Source organism: Aedes aegypti, chromosome 2, assembly GCF_002204515.2.
Source record: "Aedes aegypti strain LVP_AGWG chromosome 2, AaegL5.0 Primary Assembly, whole genome shotgun sequence".
NCBI classification, from domain to species: domain Eukaryota; kingdom Metazoa; phylum Arthropoda; class Insecta; order Diptera; family Culicidae; genus Aedes; species Aedes aegypti.
Window position 1 is genome coordinate 325031274 of NC_035108.1, and position 23353 is coordinate 325054626.

The 23353-nt window shown below is 39.4% G+C and overlaps 1 protein-coding gene across 1 annotated transcript; it reads right to left on the bottom strand.

Annotated features, from left to right (window-relative positions):
• Positions 1-10587: 10587 nt before the first annotated feature.
• LOC5568251 (melanization protease 1) lies at positions 10588-12021 on the bottom strand. Its single transcript, XM_001657895.3, has 3 exons — positions 11551-12021; positions 11406-11490; positions 10588-11342 (listed from the first exon to the last, which is right to left on the bottom strand). The coding sequence occupies exons 1-3, from the start codon at positions 11972-11974 to the stop codon at positions 10727-10729; spliced, it is 1125 nt and encodes a 374-aa protein (XP_001657945.2). The 5' UTR covers positions 11975-12021; the 3' UTR covers positions 10588-10726.
• Positions 12022-23353: the final 11332 nt, after the last annotated feature.

The following is a 23353-nucleotide window of genomic DNA, read 5'->3' on the forward strand; positions in this document are numbered from 1 at the left end:
TTATTTAGTTCTTTTTTGTTAAAGTGAACTAAATAAAATTCTTGAGAAAGCCCTTTCCGAACAATGCCCGATTGGGTTCTCTTTTTCATAATGATTACTTGAACTGGTGAAAATCCAAGTAAATCATTTATTCCATTTTTGATCTCTTCAGGTGACTTATAGTCACTTGAGAGACCTTTCAAGACAACTTTGAACAAACGTTCAGTTTTGTCGTCATAAGTAAAAAATTTGTGCTTCTTCTCTTCAAGATGTTTGTCTCCTTTCTTTGCGATTTGGAAGGAAACCTTGATTCCCCTAATGGAGTTCAAGATCTCCTGCCTAAATCCCGCAAATTCGGAACAACTGACCACGATAGGCGGCACTCTTTGCTTCCTCACTTGAATCAAAGAGCCTGGGCTAGAGGCTGCTTCGATTTGGTGTTCGGAAAATTTGTCTAGAGTATCGAACTGATTGCTCATTTTAATACAATTATTCATTTCACCCTTGGAAGAAAGTTCGCATTCCGAAGAAACGTCCTTTCTTCCATTCTTGCCACGTTTAGTGACAGTTTTAAATCCCACTTTTTTGGAAGGAAGTTGTGAATTCAGAGATTCACCCTTCCTTTTATTTTTTGTTGCAACCATGTTTAGTGAATAAGAAGACGTGACCTTCGAGAGGTTTTTTCCCAAGACGGTGTCCAAGAAGGATTACCACCGCTAGCTTTCGCCAACGGGTGCAACGTAAAATCGAAGGCACGGGTCCAAACAAGGATCGTAAGGGGATCAATAGTAGAAAAAATAGTACTGAAAAGTACTGTTTTAGTAGCACTGAAAAGTACTGTTTTGAATTTTAGCACTGAAAAGTACTGTTTTTGTAGTTTTTAAGAAAACTTCCAAGAGCAGAGAGAATTCGTGTACGCACAGCACGAAGGTACGATGCGCACTGAATATATTGTTTTTGTAATGATGAGTTCTGTATGGCGTTTTAAATTTCACAGGCATGGAAAAGTTTCTTGGTCCTCGAATTCCTAACTGAAATGAAATGAAATAATCAATCAAAGTATTTTTAACAAAAAAAAAAAAAACAATTCAAACCAAAACGTGGGTGTTATCCAGCATTTTACGCTAGCTATAAATCAACAAGGGGTAATTCAATTTTGACATTTCATGCCTGCAGATTTTATAGTTGAGTCTAAGCAGGCAATGATTTAATTTTGTTGATTGAACTGTCAATAATTTTCACTTGATGTGTGTTTGCAGCAACAATATCTTCGTGTTCAACTTTATGTTTTTATCTGGGAGGGAGGCACCGATACTACACACGAAATTGGATACAATTGTTTTCCAAATTGCAAAATAACTCCAGTTTGCCAACGACAATCAAGGCAGGCTAAGTGAAAATCGCTAGTTTTCAATTGTTGTGTACCTTCGATCTTTCTGGACAAACATTGAAAAAGGGCCACAGTTTTCTATGCGTTTAATTTTCAGTTTTAATGATAAAGCTAAGTATGCTGTTCCGCTCAAGAAATGGTCAAGAAATTTCCTACAGTGTGCTCCATTTGAATTGACATTTCATTTGAACTGCGTACTGCGATCAAAGAAAAATGCTTTTCTTGAGCATTTCTTGCAAGAAATTTCCCACGCATCGAGATAGGCGTTTACTTTTCTGTTGAAGTGCATACTTCGCTTAACAGTAAAAAAAAGCCTCGTTCCAATCGTTACATTCAGAGATTTTCAAAAATTCAAAAGTTTTCAAAAATTCAAAAATTTTTAAAATATTAATTCCCAAGGTCCATGGCAATCAGTCGTACGCTATATTCTCACGACCTTAGTCTATTCTACTGACGACCAAAACCCACAAGGCACAAATTTCGCTCATTTGTGATAGGTTTTGTTAAGAAACTTCACTTTGAGTCAAATATTATTTCTATTCCTACAAACCTCCTGCACGAAGCTACGAATAACGAATAATCTGTTCTTTATCCCTATTTACATTAGCAGTCACGACTTCTAGTCAAAGACAAATTTAATCGGGTTTCTGAGTAATTAATAAAAATGTCGGCATTCAATATTAATGAAGCATAACAATGCACTTCATTGACTATTGGCGACTCAATGAATCTTGCTGCACGTTTATAGTTTCTGCAACAAATTGATAACTCCGTTTGTCAAATTAATTTCTAGTAGTCCTATTTAATGCCCCTGAAATAAATAATATATATATAAAAATATGTAAAGATAATGTGTAGAATATTAAATTTATTGAAAACACTTTTTGGTTTTGGTGTCGGTAACGTTCGTAAACATTAAAAATTTGCTCCACCACTAAGGTTGCTACACGGAGAAATATTTTTACCTAATTTTTTAGTTTACTTTACCCAAAATTAAGTATATCGATTATAGTTTCAACCCAAAATCTCTCGGTTTTCTCTTTCTCCCACACGAATGTTGTCAAAAATAGAGAGAGCTGCATCTACCCAATGGGGGTACTTGGGCCCAATAAGCCAAATTTGGGTAAATGCAACTTTTCTTATGTTTGGGTCGAAAGAACTCAATTTTGCGTTAAATCAACCCAAAATTGAGTATATTTTTCTAATGGAACTAAAGCCAAACTACCTAGTGGGGACCTTGGAAATTTAGCCAAAATTGAGTTATTGGGCTCAACTACGGAATTGCGTTGAAACAACCCAAAATTGAGTTGAATTCCGTCTCCGTGTACGATTCAACTATAAAAAATTATACTGTTTGCAGTAAATGTCAGAAAGGGGTGATCCAAAATTACGAGCGAAGTGAAAATTTGTGACAGTTCAATCAACAACCTAAAATTTCAGCCTACCACGATCGAGCTATAAAATCTGGGGACAAGAATTGTCAAAATCGAATCATCCCTCGTTGTTTTATAGCTAGCGTAAAAAGCTGGTATCGTTGGAAATGAGCCTTTGTACGTGCCATAAATTCTTTTGTTCTTTTGACTTTGAAACCTGATTTGCTGCTGACAAGTAATTTCTCGTCCTATCTAGATGCATGGAAAATTTCTGCAAGGAATCGATCACGAATGCGCTTTTTCAGATCGCAGTACGCAGTTGAAAAGAAATGTCAGTTCAAATGGGAGTAGCTGTAGAAAATTTCTGCAAGGAATCGGTGAAAAATTTCTTTAGCGATTCCTTTTCAGTAGCAAATTAGGCTTTACTGTACACCGTGTGTTGGGACTTTCTCGCTCTCTCTCACGGGCAACTTAAAAACAGGGCGCACAGTAAAAGTCAAACGTTTTATAGCATGCATTGGCTCATACAGAAATTGCAAGGTTCTTATATTGCGGCGCTCATTTTAAATCCACATCCAGCGGCGGCGGTAACGCGCAGAAGATATGCGCGCAATTCAATCGCAACGTCAAAATTCAAGTAGGCTTGGATTTTTTCGTTCTTCAAGGACGCATGTGTTTCAAATTTACTAAATCTGAAACATTTGGTGATTTTCATTATCACTGCGACGGTATATCGACATTTTCAGACAATCTTGCAGAGCACAATACAATATTTGTATTGAAATCTACCATTTTTGTAAGAAAACCGTGCAACGATATTATACCATCTTTGTATTAGATCTTGTATTGGATGCATGCATTACGAAACGTTTGAATACAAAAATCTTGTTTTAAATCACCAAAACTCGATAATAGTATAACATATACGAACTGGAGAATTATCTAACAAAATTTATTTCAAGTTTATTGGAATCCATCCAGAAATTTACAATTGCTATTGGCCTCAATTATGTCTAGGAAATCGAGAACATTTCTCACTTTAAAATATGCTTTACCGAACCGGCTTTGTATGGTAATCGCGGACTTCACCACTAAGGTTACCAGGAAGGCACCCAGTCCGCTAAACAACAACCTAAACAACGTCTAAGAAGTTTCATTTGTTTTTCTAGATGACTCGAAAGAGCTCAAATACAACATAACTTTGAACAAGATTTCATTCGATATGCACAATGACATTTCGATTCTTGTAATAACAGCCAATAATAACTTATAATAATATATATTATTAGAGTGGTTCAAAAAATCGTTTTTGCTCCATACCACTCATTCGATTCAAGATCAAATTCTGAGTGTCCTCCCAAAATTTGAGCTCATTTGGATGAAAACTGCGACTGCACAAGCCCTTTAATGTTTATATGGGAATTACTATGAGAAAAGCAACCAATTCGTTCAATCGGTCATAGTATTTGCCGATGTGCTCTTGGAGATTTGAACTACGTTAATACTGTGAGATACATTTATCAGCTATAACTTTGCCGAAGACCGTTTTCAAATCGGACGCCTCAGTAATTAGTTATTGATTTATATCCAGTTACAAATTCTTCAGCAGTGCTCATTTAACTTCTGAACAGGCAACATTGCTGCACCTGGCGCGAAAGGTAGCACGCACAAATCATGGCTAGGGTGCAGAACCACTTGGGCACTTTCATGATTCACTTTGGCATGGGGGGTTTTTCTTGGCCGAATTGTTTGAAACTTTGCAATAAGAAGCGGTTCAGTACAACGCATATTGTGGCCAAATATGAACTCTGTAGCTTTCAAAAAACCCCACTGCCGAAGTGAATCAAAAGTGCCAAGAATTGGGTCCGGCTCCCTACTATGTTTCACTGCATATATGATGCCTGCAGAGCAGCCCAATAATTATAGCCAAAGTTTTACAACTCATTCAAAAATCAATAACTAATTACTGGGGCGTCCGATGTAAAAACAGTCTTCGGCAAAGTTGTAGCTGATTATTATATCTCACAGTATCAAGGTAGTTCTAATCTCCAGGAGCACATGGACAAACACTATGACCGATTAAATGAATTGGTTGCTTTTCCCATAATAATTCCCATATAAACTTTAAAGGGCTTGTGCAGTCTCAGTTTTCATCCAAATGAACTCAAATTTTGGGAGAACACTCAGAATTTGATCTAGAATCGAATTAGCGATGTGGAGCAAAAACGATTTTATGAATAACTCTAATATATTATATTATAAAAAAGACAATCTACACCGTCTTCAGCCAAACGCTGCACAGACTGAACAATCACAAACATTAGGCAACGGACAACACGGAACACCCAGTGGTCCAGTGATGAATTTTTCGTTTGACGAAAAGTTTCCACCGACTGGAGCGGGAATCGAACCCACGCTTCGTGGTACAATACGCCTAAACGGCTGACGCCGCTAACCGCCAGGCCACGAAGCACACAAAAAAGTAAAATTTTACAAAACATTCGCAATAGTTTATTTTATTACGAAAAGTAAAAATATGTTGATTAGAGTGATGCAAATCTCGAAATTTTTGCTCTCCTATTTTTAAACGATTTAAATTATGGTAAAAAGCATCCTCCCAAAATTTGAAATGATTTGGAAGAAATTTGACTGTGTACACGCCATTTGAAATTTATATGGAGATTACTATGGAAAACGCCAACCTTTTGTATTCAGCCCTCTATCTCTTCGTCACTAAGTTTTATGGAAAAGTGAACACACTCTTCTCATGTGAAATTCTTCCAGCTACAACTTTGCCGAAGATCAAATTTTGATAGAGGACTGCACACAAAAGGTTTGGCTTTTCCATAGTAATTTCCATTATTTATTTATTTATTTAGTTGGTATTACATCAATTAATTTGATAAAACCTCGTTAACGATGTTACGCCAATTTACTCGGTCCATGGCTGTGTCTCTCCAACTTCGATTTTGGCCCACGTTCTCCAGATCTTGTTGCACCTGATCAAGCCACCTCGCTCGCTGTGCCCCTCGCCTTCTTGTGCCAACCGGATTCGACGCAAACACCATCTTTGCAGGACTGTTGTCCGGTAGTCTTGCAACATGCCCTGCCCAGCGCACCCTTCCGGCTTTCGCAACCTTCTGGATACTGGGTTCGCCGAAGAGCCTAGCGAGCTCGTGGTTCATTCTCCGCCGCCACACACCGTTCTCCTGCACTCCTAAGATCGTCATAAGCACCCTTCGTTCGAACACTCCAAGTGCTTACAGGTATTTTTCCAGCATGGTCCATGCTTCATGTCCATAGAGGACCACCGGTCTTATAAGCGTTTTGTACATGGTACATTTGGTGCGAGGGTGAATTTTCTTCGACCGCAGCTTCTTCTGGAGCCCATAGTAGGCGCGACTTCCACTGATGATGCGTCTCCGTATTTCACGACTAACGTTGTTATCAGCCGTGAACAAGGATCCGAGGTAGACGAACTCATCAACCACCTCAAAAATATCCCCGTCTATCGTAACACTGCTTCCCAGGCGGGCTCTGTCGCGCTCGGTTCCGCCTATCAGCATGTACTTTGTTTTCGACGCATTCACCATCAGGCCGACTTTTGTCGCTTCACGTTTCAGGCGGGTGTACAGGTCTGCAACCGTTCCAAATGTTCTGCCGACAATATCCATATCATCCGCGAAGCAAACAAATTGGCTGGATCTTGTGAAAATCGTACCTCGGTTATTGACCCCGGTTCTCCGCATGACACCTTCTAGCGCGATGTTGAACAGCAGGCACGAAAGTCCATCACCCTGTCGAAGTCCCCGCCGAGACTCGAACGAACTGGAGTGTTCGCCCGAGATCTTCACGCAGTTTTGCACACCGTCCATCGTTGCTCTTATTAGTCTTGTGAGCTTCAGGCGGGTGTACAGGTCTGCAACCGTTCCAAATGTTCTGCCGACAATATCCATATCATCCGCGAAGCAAACAAATTGGCTGGATCTTGTGAAAATCGTACCTCGGTTATTGACCCCGGTTCTCCGCATGACACCTTCTAGCGCGATGTTGAACAGCAGGCACGAAAGTCCATCACCCTGTCGAAGTCCCCGCCGAGACTCGAACGAACTGGAGTGTTCGCCCGAGATCTTCACGCAGTTTTGCACACCGTCCATCGTTGCTCTTATTAGTCTTGTGAGCTTCCCGGGAAAGCTGTACTCGTCCATGATTTTCCATAGCTCTTCGCGGTCGATGCTATCATAAGCCGCTTTGAAATCGATGAACAGGTGATGCGTTGGGACTTGGTATTCACGGCATTTCTGGAGGATTTGCCGTACAGTGAAGATTTGGTCCGTTGTCGAGCGGCCGTTGATGGCACCAGCTTGATAACTTCCCACAAACTCATTTGTTATTGGTGATAGACGACGGAAGATAATCTGGGATAGCACTTTGTAGGCGGCATTCAGGATAGTGATCGCACGATAGTTTTCACATTCCAGTTTGTCGCCCTTCTTGTAGATGGGGCATATGACCCCTTGCTTCCACTCCTCCGGCAGCTGTTCCGTTTCCCAGATTCTGACAATCAGCCGGTGCAGCCAGGCGGCCAACCTCTCCGGGCCCATTTTGATGAGTTCAGCTCCAATACCATCTTTACCAGCGGACTTATTATTCTTGAGCTGGCTGATGGCATCCTTAACTTCCCTCAATGTGGGGGCAGGTTGGTTTCCTTCATCCGCCGTGCTGACGTAGCCACTTCCTCCGCTGTCGTGATCCTCGGCGCCTGTGTTCTCCGTGCCATTCAGGTGTTCATCGTAGTGCTGCCTCCACCTTTCAATCACCTCACGTCCGTCCGTCAAGATGCTTCCGTCCTTATCCCTACACATTTCGGCTCGCGGCACGAAGCCTTTTCGGGATGCGTTAAGCTTCTCGTAGAACTTTCGCGTTTCTTGTGAACGATGCAGCTGTTCCAATTCTTCACATTCCGCTTCTTCCAGGCGGCGCTTTTTGTCCCGGAATAGGCGGGTTTGCTGCTTTCGTTTTCTTTTATATCGCTCCACATTTTGTCGTGTTCCTTGCTGCAGCATTGCAGCCCGCGCTGCATCCTTCTCCTCCAAAACCTGCCTGCATTCATCGTCGAACCAATCGTCACATGTCCTCCTTTCCACGTACCCGACGATGCTCTCGGCTGCGTTGTTGATGGCTGCTTTTATGTTGCTCCAGCAGTCCTCAAGAGGGGCTTCGTCAAGCTCGCCCTCTTCCGGCAACGCTACCTCGAGATGCTGCGCGTATGCGGCAGCAACGTTCGGTTGGGCCAGTCGCGCTAGGTTATACCGAGGCGGGCGTCGATACCGTACATTGTTAATGACGGATAGTTTTTGGCGCAGTTTCACCATCACCAGGTAGTGGTCGGAGTCAATGTTAGCGCCACGATAGGTTCTGACGTCGGTAATATCGGAGAAGTGCCGTACATCGATCAAAACGTGGTCGATTTGTGATTCCGTCTGCAGTGGTGATCTCCAGGTGTATCGATACGGGAGGCTGTGCTGGAAGTAGGTGCTGCGAATGGCCATGTTCTTGGAGGCGGCAAAATCTATCAGTCGTAAGCCGTTCTCGTTCGTCAGCCGGTGGGCGCTGAACTTTCCAATCGTCGGTCTGAACTCCTCCTCCTGGCCAACCTGAGCGTTTAAGTCTCCTATGATGATCTTGACGTCGTGGCTTGCGTCCTTGTCATCATCAGTGCTTCCGGAGTGAGGGCTATGCACGTTTATGATGCTGAAGTTGAAGAACCGGCCTTTGAGCCTCAACTTGCACATTCTTTCGTTGATCGGCCACCACCCGATCACGCGCCTCTGCATATCACCCATCACTATAAAAGCTGTTCCCAGCTCACGTGTGTTGCCGCAGCTCTTGTAGATGGTATGATTACCTCTAAACGTTCGCACCATCGAACCTGTTCAGCACACCTCCTGCAGCGCTACGATGTCGAAACCGCGGATCTTCAGTACATCGGAGAGTATGCGTGTGCTTCCGATGAAGTTGAGAGATTTGCAGTTCCACGTACCGAGTTTCCAATCGCAAGTCCATTTTCGTCGCTGTGATCTTTGCCGATTGTTCCGGTCCGTATTCTCTCGTTGACGTTCCTGTGCTGGTGTATTTTTACGGCTGGCTTGCAGGGCCTGACACCAACCCCCTAGATTTCCGGAGGACCATTCCCCCTATATGTTCGGAGGGCCATAATGCGCAGTTTAGCTTAGAGTCCTTCTCTGACACTCGGACGATGATCAGCCGCCCCTGACATGGGGAACAGACGCTGTTGTGAGCCGCTCCTAACGTGGAGTACAGACGCTCCAGGTTTGCAGAAGCAAACCCCCCCCTTCCCTGTCAGCATACGACCAAAGTTCCCACCGGGGGTTGGTTACCCGATCTTCCCCAAGGTTACTCGTACCCCGGCCAGTACCACGAGGAGGTAGGGATAGGAGTTGCTGGGCAAGAGGCTAAGGACCACACAATGGGGTCTATTTTATTCCTGTAGGTACGCGAGGTACCAATGGTACGCCATGCCCAGCCATTTACCGTGCCATAGTAATTTCCATATAAACTTCAAATGGCGTGTTCACAATCAAATTTCTTCCAAGGGGAGCAAAAACTTCAAAATTTGCATCAGTCTAATGTTGATCCTTTCACAACAAACAACGCGTTGCTATAGCACGGCATAATAAAACGGATCAGTGCTAAGCTGATGTGAATGCCGAAAAAATGCATTTGATGCAATTTGATGTACATTCGATGTGCAGTGAAGAAGTGATCCACCCCTTGATAACAGCTCATCCTATTATATTATTATATATTATTATATAATAACTTTATAACTTTAATGATCAGACGCTATTCGCTCCAAGGATTCATAAGCGGATTGCCGCGGCATCGAGAAAGCTTTCAATCAAAATTTAACTCATATGTATTCATTCTGAAGCTTGAGTATCTGAAATGAATTAAATATTAATAAATATTTAGTATATTTTATTACGAAGAGTAAAAATATGTTGATCCTTTCCCAACAAACAACGCGTTGCTATAGCACGGCATAATAAAAGGATCAGTGCTAAGCTGATGTGAATGTCGAAAAAATGCATTTGATGCAATTTGATGTACATTTGATGTGCAGTGAAGAAGTGATCCACCCCTTGATAACAGCTCATCCTACTATATTATTATATATTATTATATAATAACTTTGTAACTTTAATGATCAGACGCTATTCGCTCCAAGGATTCATAAGCGGATTGCCACGGCATCGAGAAAGCTTTCAATCAAAATTTAACTCATATGCATTCATTCTGAAGCTTGAGTATCTGAAATGAATTAAATATTAATAAATATTTAGTTTATTTTATTACGAAGAGTAAAAATATGTTGATCCTTTCCCAACAAACAACGCGTTGCTATAGCACGGCATAATAAAAAGGATCAGTGCTAAGCTGATGTGAATGTCGAAAAAATGCATTTGATGCAATTTTATGTACATTTGATGTGCAGTGAAGAAGTGATCCACCCCTTGATAACAGCTCATCCTAGGGTAATATTGGACGAGTAGTGAATCAAGAGTAGTTTCCATATTAACTTTTAATTTTAAAATAGTTGCGGTGCTTTAATACCTTGGATTTTGGTTCAATATGGAAAAATAACATGGAAGTAGACAATTAATTTACGACTTTGTGACAGTTCACGCAATACAATGCATTTCGATCACAGACATCAAAGTGATGATGTGAAATGGATCAATACGAATATGTTGCCTTGTATGAAGACAGATCGTCAAGAAAATGTGGTATTCGAACAAAATCGGAAACCATTAGAAGGCGTATCAATAATATTCGTTCGTTTATTTCTACTCGTAATTTTAATAAATCTGTTCCGATTCTTTTTGACTAAATACCTATTATTATCATGCGGAATTTCGTTCAAACGTATATGCATCTAGCTTTATCTTCTATATCAATATCACACCTCCATGTTGGAAATAATCCAATCGATGTTCTTGTGCACATCTATATAAAAGGCCGGCTTGGTCGTTCCACAGGATGCCCCCACGCTAACCACCCCTTTGAGAAAGTATCGTTCTGCTCCTTCCGCTGTTTTCTGAATATCCATCAATGGACCTCCGGAATCGCCTTGACATGAATCCTTTCCACCAACGCCCAAGGCACAGATCATCGACTGATGAAACTTGATCAACGGTGACTTGTGAATTTCCCGACACTCGTCCAGATCAACCAGGCTTACATCGGCAAACAATTTCCGCTTACTGGTCTCGCCGGTTTCAGTCTTTCCCCAACCCGCCACATACATTGGTTTGTCGGCGTTAATCTGAGCATCTTCTTCCGACTTTGGCAGACAAATCGGCACAATGTACTTGTTGTAGGCAATGTCTCGATCCAGACGGAACAATGCCAGATCGATGTTGCTCGGTTTGTACCAGGAGAATTTATACTTTTTGTGTCGAATGATCTTGTCGATTCCGACGTCAATCACAGGATTAGAACACTGTTCCTTGCCTTGCCGCATTACACAATCAGGATCAGTGGTAAGGTCCCATTCACCCAGACGAACACCAGCACTAGAATAATGAGTTACGTAATTAGAAAGTTCAAGAAATCATTTGATATAATCAAAGTTTTACACATTATTTTTAATGCAGTGAGCAGCCGTCAGAACATAGCGAGGGTTGATCAACGATCCACCGCAGCCGAAGTATTCCTTGTCGTCTACAAACAACCGTTTTGTTAAACTCCATGAGTTATGTTATCTCAGATGTTCCTACAAACCTTCTCCAACGTACATGATCAACGCCAGCCAACGGAACTGATCCAGATAGGTCTCATTTCCATAAAAGATCCGATCGGGACTGTCCACCCCGCAAACACTGGAATCCGGCAGAAGCTCGTACAGGCTCTTGGTTAAAGGCTTAACGTCTTCAACGAACCTCGGTATCTCGGGTCGTTGCTTCCGTTTACAGCAGATCGATCCTTCTTCGCCGGTGTCGGCACACTTTTCCTGTTCACGGTCCACCAGACGTTGCTGTCCTTGGGAAATCCCTTGGGACATCATTTCTACGAATTTTTCGCATTTTTGAATCGAAACACAGTTTCCTTCCTCGTAGTCCTCCGTTTCACATGATTTGGCCGAGGCTTGAGCGATTGCAAACGCGATAAGGAACAGAAGTAGCGGTTGGATAGAGTAGAAGCCCATCGTTGCTACTTTCTACGAGTATGACGACCGATTGATACGATTTGTAGATCACGTCGTGAAGGAAGCGATCAGGAATAACCCAGTTCGTTATCAGTTATTTTGATTTGCAAGCTTATAATTGAACTGCACTGAAATCTCCATTTACATTGATGCATACTCACGTAGGATCTAACAACTGTGATCTGTTATGTTTTAAGTTAAACGAATATCCTTAGATTATCCCCAAGTAACAAAAACGATATTGACAGAATATATTATCATGATCTATGTTCTCTTTTATTAATACCAATAGTGTTCATGAAACTTCGAGAGATCACTTATTATGCTCGGATATTTGAAGACTTGTACTCAAATAAGGTTTTGAATAATGTTAATTAGTCGTTGAAGTCAAAACATGACATAATAAGATTTAATTAGCCTATATAGGTATAAATGATGTTCATATACTTTCGAGAGGTTATGGGTTACGCTTAGAGATCTCTGTCTTATCGAGCTCGTCACTGACCTAGAATTCCAAGGCATAGATTTATCATACAAGACAAGTATACTTATATCACAGACAAGCAGACGTGACACTGACGAAATTTCCATCGACGGTCATTTAACAATAATTTTCAATTTGCTATATAAGATTTGTATTATACCCCTTCTAGCACTAAACCGAATAGCGTCTTCCGCTTTTTTACTAGCGCTGCCTTTCTTGTACGAAACAGTATTTCGTGCAATATGCTCACCAGATGATGATGGTGTAAACTAGTGATCCTTTATAAGAGAGATTCGCGGAAGCTGACATTTCTGTCAAAGTGTGAGCCAATCGAGCAACGAGAGCTGCCAAAGCGTGAGCCAAACGAACATGCGTTATGTTTGTTTTGAACTTGTCTTGAGGAGTAATGTAATCCGATTGAAATTATTTTGGTGAAAGTTGTTTTGCATAGAGCAAAATATATGAAATATTTACCTATTTGAATTTTTGTAAATGCGATTTTTAATTGTTGATTTATTCTGCTTCTTCTTCTTCTTGGCGTCCTCACTGGGGCAGAGCCTGCTTTTCAGCGTAGTTTTCTTGTGAGCACTTCCACAGTTATTAACTGAGAGCTTTCTTTGCCAAAGTTGCCATTTTCGCATTCGTATCTCGTGTGGCTGGTACGATGATACTCTATGCCCTGGGAAGTCAAGGAAATTTCCATTACGAAAAGATCCTGGACCGACCGGGATTTGAACCCAGACGCCTTCAGCATGGCTTTGCTCTGTAGCCGCGGACTCTAACCTTTCGGCAAAGGAAGGATTTTTTCTGCTGTTTTTTTTTTTTAATTTGGAAATGTACCTCAAAGATCTATAACGAAACAAAAAAAAAAACACTTTTTAGCAATGAGGAAGTCATGCCCGTGTTGCAATATTATTCTCGACGCCGAGCAAATTCAGCACTGCTGGTCTGTTGTCAAACCATTCCATTTTACTTCCGCTTATCTCTCATATAAAGGATCACTAGTGTAAACTGGACGATAGATTTCGAAGAAATGTGTTCTAAATGTTACGTCTGTTTCATACTGAAAGCGAGAAATCTGCACTGTCACTTCAATAGGACCTATCTGACATGAGCGATTTATCTTCATCGATCCTCTAATAACTTAGATAAAGATAATTAGATAAATCTGTAATATTTCTTGTTCATGAAGCAAGATACAGTGATTTTTCATACAACTGTACAAAAATATGTTACGAAAAAGAATCAGTTTTCTGCAATAAGGCAAAGAGAGCAACGATGAAGAGAAATCGATGAATGAAGATAGGCCCTTAGGAAAAAATAATACTGCAATGTCTAAAATCATGACTCGTGTATCAGTTTTTGATCGAAAAAATAATATATTATATATACCTTTGCGATTAGGAAAAAAAACCTTAATGTACGTTTAAGGAATCACCAAAATAGTTTGAAGATTTGTTTATTAAAGCATCGCTATTTATTGCAACATATTTGCGAAAAACTATACAGCTTTAAATTTTTAAATTATTTTTATTTTTATTTTCTGGTAATTTATTCCGAAGTTTCTTAATAGGTTGGATTTGATTTTATTGAGCAATTCTCGCTGAAACCAGGCCGCCATCGGCACGCATCGTTAGAATTCCAATTTTATGTCACTGATCGCTAGTTTTCGATAAAACTTAAGGGTGGTCCTTTCGGTTTTCTCAAATTTGTGGACCCCTCGTTCGCCAGCTAGCTAAACAGTTTGCGAAAAAGCACATTTTTTGATAAATCTAAGGTATTTCACCACGTGATATGTCTGATATTTCTCTTGAAACACATAGTAAACTTAATGGCATCGTATAGAGGAAGGATGTAGCTTTCATTTGATGGGAAAAAATGTTTGGCCGCCATTTTGAATTTGGCCGCCATCTTGGATTTCGCCAGAAAAACCGTTTTTTCAGCATTAGCGCACCGCTCGTTTTGAATTCTGAGGTCACCATCAGAAAGCTGAGAAAAAACTGAGTAAGATAGGCTACAGAAACTAGGTGTGCAATGGTATTCACCCTATAAAATGAACGATTTTTTAAATCATGTTCTATGATTTTGACGTATATGGCGAGTGCAATCAATGCAATTATCATTGTTCGTACAACAAAGTAACATGTTTTCAATTGCTGGTACTTTTCTCGAGTTGAGTGAAGAATAGGACATTAATTTGGAGTGAAAAAAAAAAAAACTGGCGGCCATCTTGTATTTCGACGCCATCTTGGTTTTGAGCTTAAAAATTAATATTTGACCGTGTTGGCTATATTTTGAGGCTTGCGTTGAAAACCCAATCAGGTTTTTCATCCTATACTTTCCAGCATTGGCATTACATCCCCATTGTGACATAGCCTGCTTCTCAGCTTTTTAATTCTGACATTTTTTATATGTGTTTCGCGCTGCTGTCAATAAATCAGTGAAACGTGCATGGCGGTCGCAATGAAAGCAAACATCGCTTATACTGTAGAGCTACAATCGTTTGTACTGTAGAGCTACAATCGCTCTTTATTCTATAGAATTGAATGAAGAACAGTACTTTTATTGAGAAAAAACGGCCAACGATTTATATTTCGATGCACCCGTTGAAAAAATATCATATTGCTGTAATCATTTATTATTCAAACCCAGATTCAGGTTGAAATCCTTTATCGAAGTCAAGCAAATTTCCAGTCGCAGAAAAATCCACTTGCGGACTTTACCATAACCATCGCGCTCCCAGTGCGCAACAGGACATATGGTTTAAATCACAGGCTTATCCTTTCAATCATCAGTTTCATTGCAAAGAAGAAGGCAAGTATTTCTTTAAAACTGCGGAAGCAAGTTCATTGATTTGTACATCCGTTGAATTGAAATTCCATCAACATGTCGAAGAATCGCGAGATTGTGGTACCTAAAAAGTCATTCTGCTGTAATCCGCTTGCGAAAGCTAACCATAAAAGCTGGAGGAAAACTACTAAACTAACGAAAGTTACACAAAAAGTAATTGATTCTGTCGAATCAATTGAATCTGCGATTGTTCCTAACCTTCGAGACAAAATATGTGTATCTTGCCGTGTAGAAGTGACGCGTCAGCAGAATACTATTCCTACACTGAGCCAGAAATTGCGAACGAATTTCATAAGAGAACGCTTGTGAATTGATTTCTTGACTGGTTTTCTCTCTTTCATAAGATTCTTATGAAACACAAAACGTCCGATATTCACAAGAAATTCTTGTCGTTATCATTAGAGATCTTATGAATATCTTTATTTTCCTAAATTCAAAGAGCGATTCTCTAAATACATAATGGTCCTAAAGAATTCCATAATTGATATCTATGATCCTTCATAAGAGTATCTTATGATATTATACCTATTTGTATTATGAACGCAATGATCGATGGAAGTTCACAAGTTTTTCTCATGAGTCTCATTAGATGCTTCTTATGTCTTTATTCCAAAAGAATTTCGTATGAAATTCTTACGTGATTTTTGATAGGAAGTCGACTGTTTTTCACAAGTGTTACTAATCATTGTCATACGCGCGCTTATGAATCTCAATCGTGTATATTTTGTTATTAGCATCTCTCCACGTAATCCATAAGATTTTCGTATGAAATTGTTAAGAAAATCGTACTCCATTAGATTGTCTTATGAATGTCAATGATCAATGCGTTTGATATCCAAAAAGAGTTTCTTATGGAATTATATCTGTCTATGTAATGAGTGTTATTTCATAAGTCTGTTGTGGAATGTTATAAGATTCTCGAATGAAGAACAAAATACTTCTTATGTCGTTATTCCATAAGAAATTCTTATGTACCTCATACGTTCCGTTTCCTCAGTGTATGGATCCGATGGACGTTGTTGAAAACGAAATTGAGGATTGTATGGAACACAGTGCAAACATTAGTGCGGAAGAGTTTCAAAGCATGAAGGACATTCTATTGCGACTTGGCATTCAAAATTTCCGTGTCAGAGAATTAAGATTAAAAAACTTCCGGTGTCAAATGCTTAAGCAAGCGGTGGATGCACTTAAACATTTATTGAAAGTTGATTGTCCGGTTTATTATGAAGACACTGACGTACCAGTTATCAAAGACATGATCGATAATTGTAAAACAGCATCAAAACCCATCAAATTTCAAATTTTAACTTTGCTCACGCCTTCTTGGAGTATACAGAAAATGATGGATGAAACTGGATGCAGTAAGTATGTTAATTATAATAAGCGTCTTGATCTTTTTTTGACTAAATTCTGCAGGTAAATGGTTTGTTGAAAAATCCCAAAAAGTTCGTGCCACAAAAGGTATTTTGAAACTTCCAGATCCAGGTACATCAATCTTAGATTCAGAAAAGGAGGCTCAAGAAAAGGCAAAACAATACTTTTTGGAATGCAGTACGTTAATGCCCGGTGTTCGAGATAAAATCAGTGTCAAATCGTCCAGCGGTCGGGAATGCAGGCAAAAACGTTTGCTTCTTGGGCCACTCAACGAAATATTTGCAAACTTCAAAGAGCTTTCGCCAGATTCAAAAATTGGATTCTCTTCGTTCGCCAAATTGCGACCACCGGAATGTGTACTTACCGGGAGCTCCGGTACGCATTCTGTTTGTGTATGCATGAAGCATGAGAATATTGAATTATCCTTGCGTGCTGTAAAAGCCTTAGGGATGATGAAAGATAGTTGCCTGAACGAGTTAATTGCTAATAATTTGATATGTAAAAGCCCTTCTCCACAATGCTATTTTTTGGAATGCGAAAAATGTCCTGATTTGAGCGAGTTCAGTGATAAATTGTTGGAAGAAATCGTAAATTTTCCTCTTGAAATCATCAAGTTTAAAAATTGGATTCAAATTGAAAACCACTATCAATTAGTTGATAACATCACAAGCACACCCGAAGAGTTCGTAGATAATTTCAGCAGTTTGCTCAACGGGTTTTTGCCGCATTTTTTTTTATCACGAAGGTACATAGGTTTAAAAAACTCATTGCCTCAATAAATTATACCGAAAAACGGGGTATCTTTGATAATGCGGGTAACTTTGATAGTGCGAGACCCACAACATATTAAACGAAATAACGAAGTTTCTGTTAATCAGTTAAGCAAAACAAATGCAAATGTAAAGAGTATTAGTATGACACTTCACGTCAAAGCTATTTTCATTGGAATCAAGTGCATTTGAGGCTTTTTATACGAATACTAAAAATTGACACAATTTTAGCATTTTCGAAACGCTTACAAACAATCTGTTCTACGATCACTATTTGATGTAGTTTTGAATAGTTGGCCACTTATCTTTGACAGCCTAGTTATCATAGAACTTGAATACGATCTCAAATCTCTTAGCGAATAGCATTTTCACAAACTGGGATCATTTTTGTAATCTAAGTCAGAAATTTTCATATAACGTTAAACGCCTAGAGGTATGCAATGCCCTACAAATGTTCGTAATTCATTCAATTTTGTTCGATTCATACTCCATTATCAAAGTTACCCCAAAACAGGAAACCAACTTTCGATTATATGAAAAATTATATATCCATTCATAATAAATCTTTTGGAAATCTATCGACTGCAATCGATAGCTATTATGCCAGTACTTGTTTTAAAAATATAAATTATTATTCTTTGAAACAGCATGCATAAATATTCAAGTTTTCTTCGAAAAAACTATCAAAGTTACCCCGTTTTACGGTACTTCTAATATCCGCAGGCACAAAAAGACTATCTTTTCGAGCTAAAGTCAAATCTGAAACCATCGAGGCTATCGTACACGCCGACTTCGCAGAAAACTACAAAATTGCTGTCCAGAACGAGATACAATCGCACCATTTCGCGAGGGAAATGATAACAATTCATCCATTTGTGCTGTACTACAATGTCAACGGAAATCTTCATCATAAAACATTAATCATTATTTCTCCCGTTCTCGAGCATAACTACGTTTTGGTGCACTGCTGTTTTAGAAAATTATTTGATTTCATTAAGACAAACTTTGCACAGATAACAACGACCCACGTGTTTACAGATGGAGCTGGCAGCCAATATAAAAATAAGTATAATTTCACAAATATCACATTTAAGAAGAAGGATTTTCAAATGAATGTGGAATGGAATTTCCACGCCAGTTCTCACGGAAAGTGTCCATGTCATGGAGTGGCGGGAACGATCAAACGTGCTGCGTATAAATACAGCTTGGCTCCAAATAGAGACAATCTAATATCCGATGCTTCGACATTCTATGACTGGGCTGTTGAGCATCAAGGCGAAACTATGTCTTTCAGCTACGTTGAACAAATCGAATACGAGGCATCCTTGGCCAAACTCAAGCTTCGAATGGAGAATATTCAAGCAATAAAAGGTACACATGTGTACCACTATTTTCTACCACAAGACGAATACAAACTAATATCTAAAAGATATTCCAAGAGTACCGAGAGTATAGTGCAAAACCTCAAATGTAAATAATAAGGATGTGTTTTGTATAATTTAAGGTAACATTGTTATGATTATTTTTATCGATATAATGAGCTCAAATGTATATGAAGAATTAAAAATATTGTAAAATTCGTAAAAATTTGCTAGAAAATAAAACTATTCCTAATCATAATACATACTTGATAGCTAATTCAACTCATATTTTTCATTTTAAGTTCCCAACAATGCATCACAATATATCTTGTTGGTGCGAACAAGGTGAAACCGGTGATGGATTTCTAATAGTGAAATATCATTAAAATTATATATATTTTATTGATAGCATTGTTCTCCATTCAACTGCAATAATGAGCGATTGTACTGCAGAGCTGTAAGCGATGTTTGCTTTCATTGCGACCGCCATGCACGTTTCACTGATTTATTGACATCAGCGCGAAACACATATAAAAAATGTCAGAATTAAAAAGCTGAGAAGCAGGCTATGTCACAATGGGGATGTAATGCCAATGCTGGAAAGTATAGGATGAAAAACCTGATTGGGTTTTCAACGCAAGCCTCAAAATATAGCCAACACGGTCAAATATTAATTTTTAAGCTCAAAACCAAGATGGCGTCGAAATACAAGATGGCCGCCAGTTTTTTTTTTCACTCCAAATTAATGTCCTATTCTTCACTCAACTCGAGAAAAGTACCAGCAATTGAAAACATGTTACTTTGTTGTACGAACAATGATAATTGCATTGATTGCACTCGCCATATACGTCAAAATCGTAGAACATGATTTAAAAAATCGTTCATTTCATAGGGTAAATACCATTGCACACCTAGTTTCTGTAGCCTATCTTACTCAGTTTTTTCTCAGCTTTCTGATGGTGACCTCAGAATTCAAAACGAGCGGTGCGCTAATGGTGAAAAAACGGTTTTTTTGACGAAATCCAAGATGGTGGCCAAATTCAAAATGGCGGCCAAAATTTTTTTCCCATCAAATGAAAGCTACATCTTTCCTCTATACGATGCCACTAAGTTTACTATGTGTTTCAAGAGAAATATCAGACATATCACGTGGTGAAATACCTTAGATTTATCAAAAAATGTGCTTTTTCGCAAACTGTTTAGCTAGCTGGCGAACGAGGGGTCCACAAATTTGAGAAAACCGAAAGGACCACCCTTAAGTTTTATCGAAAACTAGCGATCAGTGACATAAAATTGGAATTCTAACGATGCGTGCCGATGGCGGCCTGGTTTCAGCGAGAATTGCGCATTGCAAGTTTCTCTGACTTGGTTTAATTGTTAGAACACAGTTTTTTGATCTGTGGGCCAGGCATGAATGAAAGAATGAATTATTAAAATGCATTTTGAAAGCATCAATTGAAATAGGAATATATGATTTAATCACACGCAAACAGACTTCACACTCTTATCATTGTCCATCTTTTTAACGGTTGATTCAAATATATGGTAGGTGGTTTATCCACCACCCGTAGCGCTCGCATCGTTTTCGTTCGCATTTGACATTTATACGCTGTTTGGCATTTAGAGCCGTTGGCCCATCGGTCAAATACAGTGATTTTAGCATTGGGTGCTCATGTTCTCGTGACTATGATTTTAATCATAATTTGTTCTAAGTGTAACGTCTATTTGTCTGTGTTTAGTGTTCCTTTCTTTTATTAAATTTTGTATAAGTCTAGCTTTTTAAAAGTACCAATGGCCGCCACAAGCATGCTCGCTTTCTGGCAGGGATCGGTCGATTTGACGTTTGGCTTGGGTCGTTTTATACTGAGCAGACTATGGACATGCCCTATATCAACTGCAGTGATTTGCAGTAGACAGGATGTCTCGGGCCCGATTTATTTGACAAGCCATTCGAGCTCTTTGTTACCATAGAAGATGATGTATCCATCCATGTCGATAGCCTGATACGGTAGTGGTTGTTTCGCAAACTTGACAAATTTACGCATACAGTTATCGCAATTTTTGCAAATAGCTTATAAATATAAGAAAGAGCAGCAACATTCATGCTTTGGAAACGATGATACCAACTTATTACGAGATGTTTTCCGATCAATGTTACCCCGCTGATCAATGATACCCCGGATTACGGTACTTAACACGCCGAAAAACATGTTATTATTGAATATTTTGAGAAAAAACACTTTGGGGGCAAAAATGTCAGTTATTCTCCTACTATACTTCAGAAACCACTATTAGGGCCTTATATTGCTTTATTATTATGATATTCTTGATGATGTCTGCATTTTCACAAATTTCACTCCAACAATTTTCGTTTACCATATAGGTGGCACACTTGCCCCAATAAGTATAGTTTCAAACCAAACTTGATTTCGTATGTAAAACTAAATACATTTTTCGTTCTAATGCCACAATAACTTACGCATTTGAAAAGTTTCACGATGTGCAGCGCGTTAGAAAATCTGTTAATAATTTACCTTCCAACATGCTATTTAAAAACAACGAAATCTTATAAGAAACCACTCAAATTTGGTTGTTTTACAAAAGTTGATATAAATACGTGAAAAATAGAGCAATTTTCATCATATTTTGATCATTGTATTGTGAACTATAAGGGAAAATATTGATAAGCTCAAAGATAAAATATATTTTGTAGTTTTTATAAAAAGCAGGGGAGGCACACCTGCCTCAAGGTCCACTACTATTTGTCCTATCCACGGTTTTGAACATGGCCGCGCTGCTGCAGGTAATTAGGCATTTCACGGCTAAATTCTCTCTCTTTCGCTCTTCAACAAAACTTTAAAACAATGGTGCCAGCACCTGTCAACTTTGCAGGTAATTAGGCTTTTCACGGCGAAATTCTCTCTCTTTCGCTCTTCAACAAAAGTTTAAAACAATGGTGCCAGCACCTGTCAACTTTGACAGGTACTGGCACCGTTGTTTTCAGATTTCCCGAAGGAGGGAAAGAGAGCAATTTTCTGATGACGTCACCGTGCAATGGGCAACTGGATAATAATTGAGCTCACACAAGCTGATACAATTATATTGTCGCACCGCCACCAAACCGGATCGCGCCAGTGAGACTCGCGACGCGCCTCAACTCGCTGCATTTTGAAATCAGTTTTTTAGTGTGGCGCTGCATTCTTACGATTTTTATGAACACAGCGCACTATTCACATATTAGCTGTGACGCACGGGGCCCGAGAAAACAATAATTATAAATAAATGTTGGTCTTGATTTCTACCGGATACATAATATTACAACATGTTTTAGTTGCGGCCACGCTTTCAGATCACTAATGCATTTCTATAGAATTACCGTTGAACGCCTTTATACATTGAAGCATAAGAAGTGGTTTCTTGATGGTTGATGAATAAGGTATTTCCAAAGAATCAACGTTTGAGCACAAAGACTTACGAAGGCTTTAGTCAAAAACTTTATTTAGAAAAGATGTTTGGATCCACAGTCGTTATCAGCAATCTTTTGGTTGGTAAAATGAACATGGTTCATACTCAACCAGGCTTGGTTGGGTGACAAAACGTCGAAAGACAAAACGATTAATACCAAAACATCGGAAGGCGAAAATTAGAAGTGAACGAACAATTCTCACAAGACGCGACGCGAGACTGGACACAACACTTTTTGTTCTTACAATCATATACATCGTCCTGTAGATGGGCAACATCGATCCCGAAACCGGTCGACGAAAAAGGTAAATGTTTAAATCCTTCATATGTTTGTAAGAACAATAAGTGTTGTGTCCAGTCTCGCGTCGCGTCTTGTGAGTGTACTATAGTTCTTACGTTAGCACAAAATCTTAAAAATGAGTGAACGAACAATTCTTGGAAGGATAATTCTCCTTTAGAAGAATGAATAATTGACTATATGGAAAACTATTCCAAATGTCAAGTTGAAAATTTACTGCTTTCAACGTTTTCTCCTTTCTACATTTTGTCCTTTTCGACGTTTTGACTCTTAACATTTTGTCCCTAAACCGTCGAGGAGGTGTCAGGTTTCATTAGGCCAAAGCACGTTGGGTCGAAGTACGTTAGGCCGAAGTATGTTCGGCTGAATGTGTTATTAGGCCGAATGGTTCATTAGGCCGAAACTTTCAAAACATAAAAGGAACCAGAAATATTACCTTCTTTCATAAAAGACAATCCTTTTTTCGTTTTAAATCATGCAGCTTAATTACACGTTCGACCTAATGACCCATGCGGCCTAACTTACTTCGGCCCAATGGCCTAGCACCCGTCGAGGGGTATCCGAGAAGTTCATTGATTACATGACTTCAGATGAACAAGCGTAACTAGCAATTTCTTGAAGGTAAATGAACAGGGTTTATACTCATTAATAATAACTAGGGACAATGGAAATTCGCGATTTCGCGAATGCCGCGAATTCCGCGAAATTTGGGCTTCGCCGCGAAATTCAGGAAATCCCACGAAATGCCGCGAAAATAGTTAAATTTGAAGAATTTGT

What these genes read in the sequence shown, in the direction of transcription:
- LOC5568251 (XM_001657895.3), bottom strand. Translation starts at nt 11,974, where the DNA reads ATGGGCTTCTACTCTATCCAACCGCTACTTCTGTTCCTTATCGCGTTT. An exon ending in GATCATGTACGTTGGAGAAG is followed by an intron (nt 11,491 to 11,550) that starts GTTTGTAGGAAC and finishes GGTTGTTTGTAG; the next exon opens with ACGACAAGGAATACTTCGGC. An exon ending in CACTGCATTAAAAATAATGT is followed by an intron (nt 11,343 to 11,405) that starts GTAAAACTTTGA and finishes TCATTATTCTAG; the next exon opens with TGCTGGTGTTCGTCTGGGTG.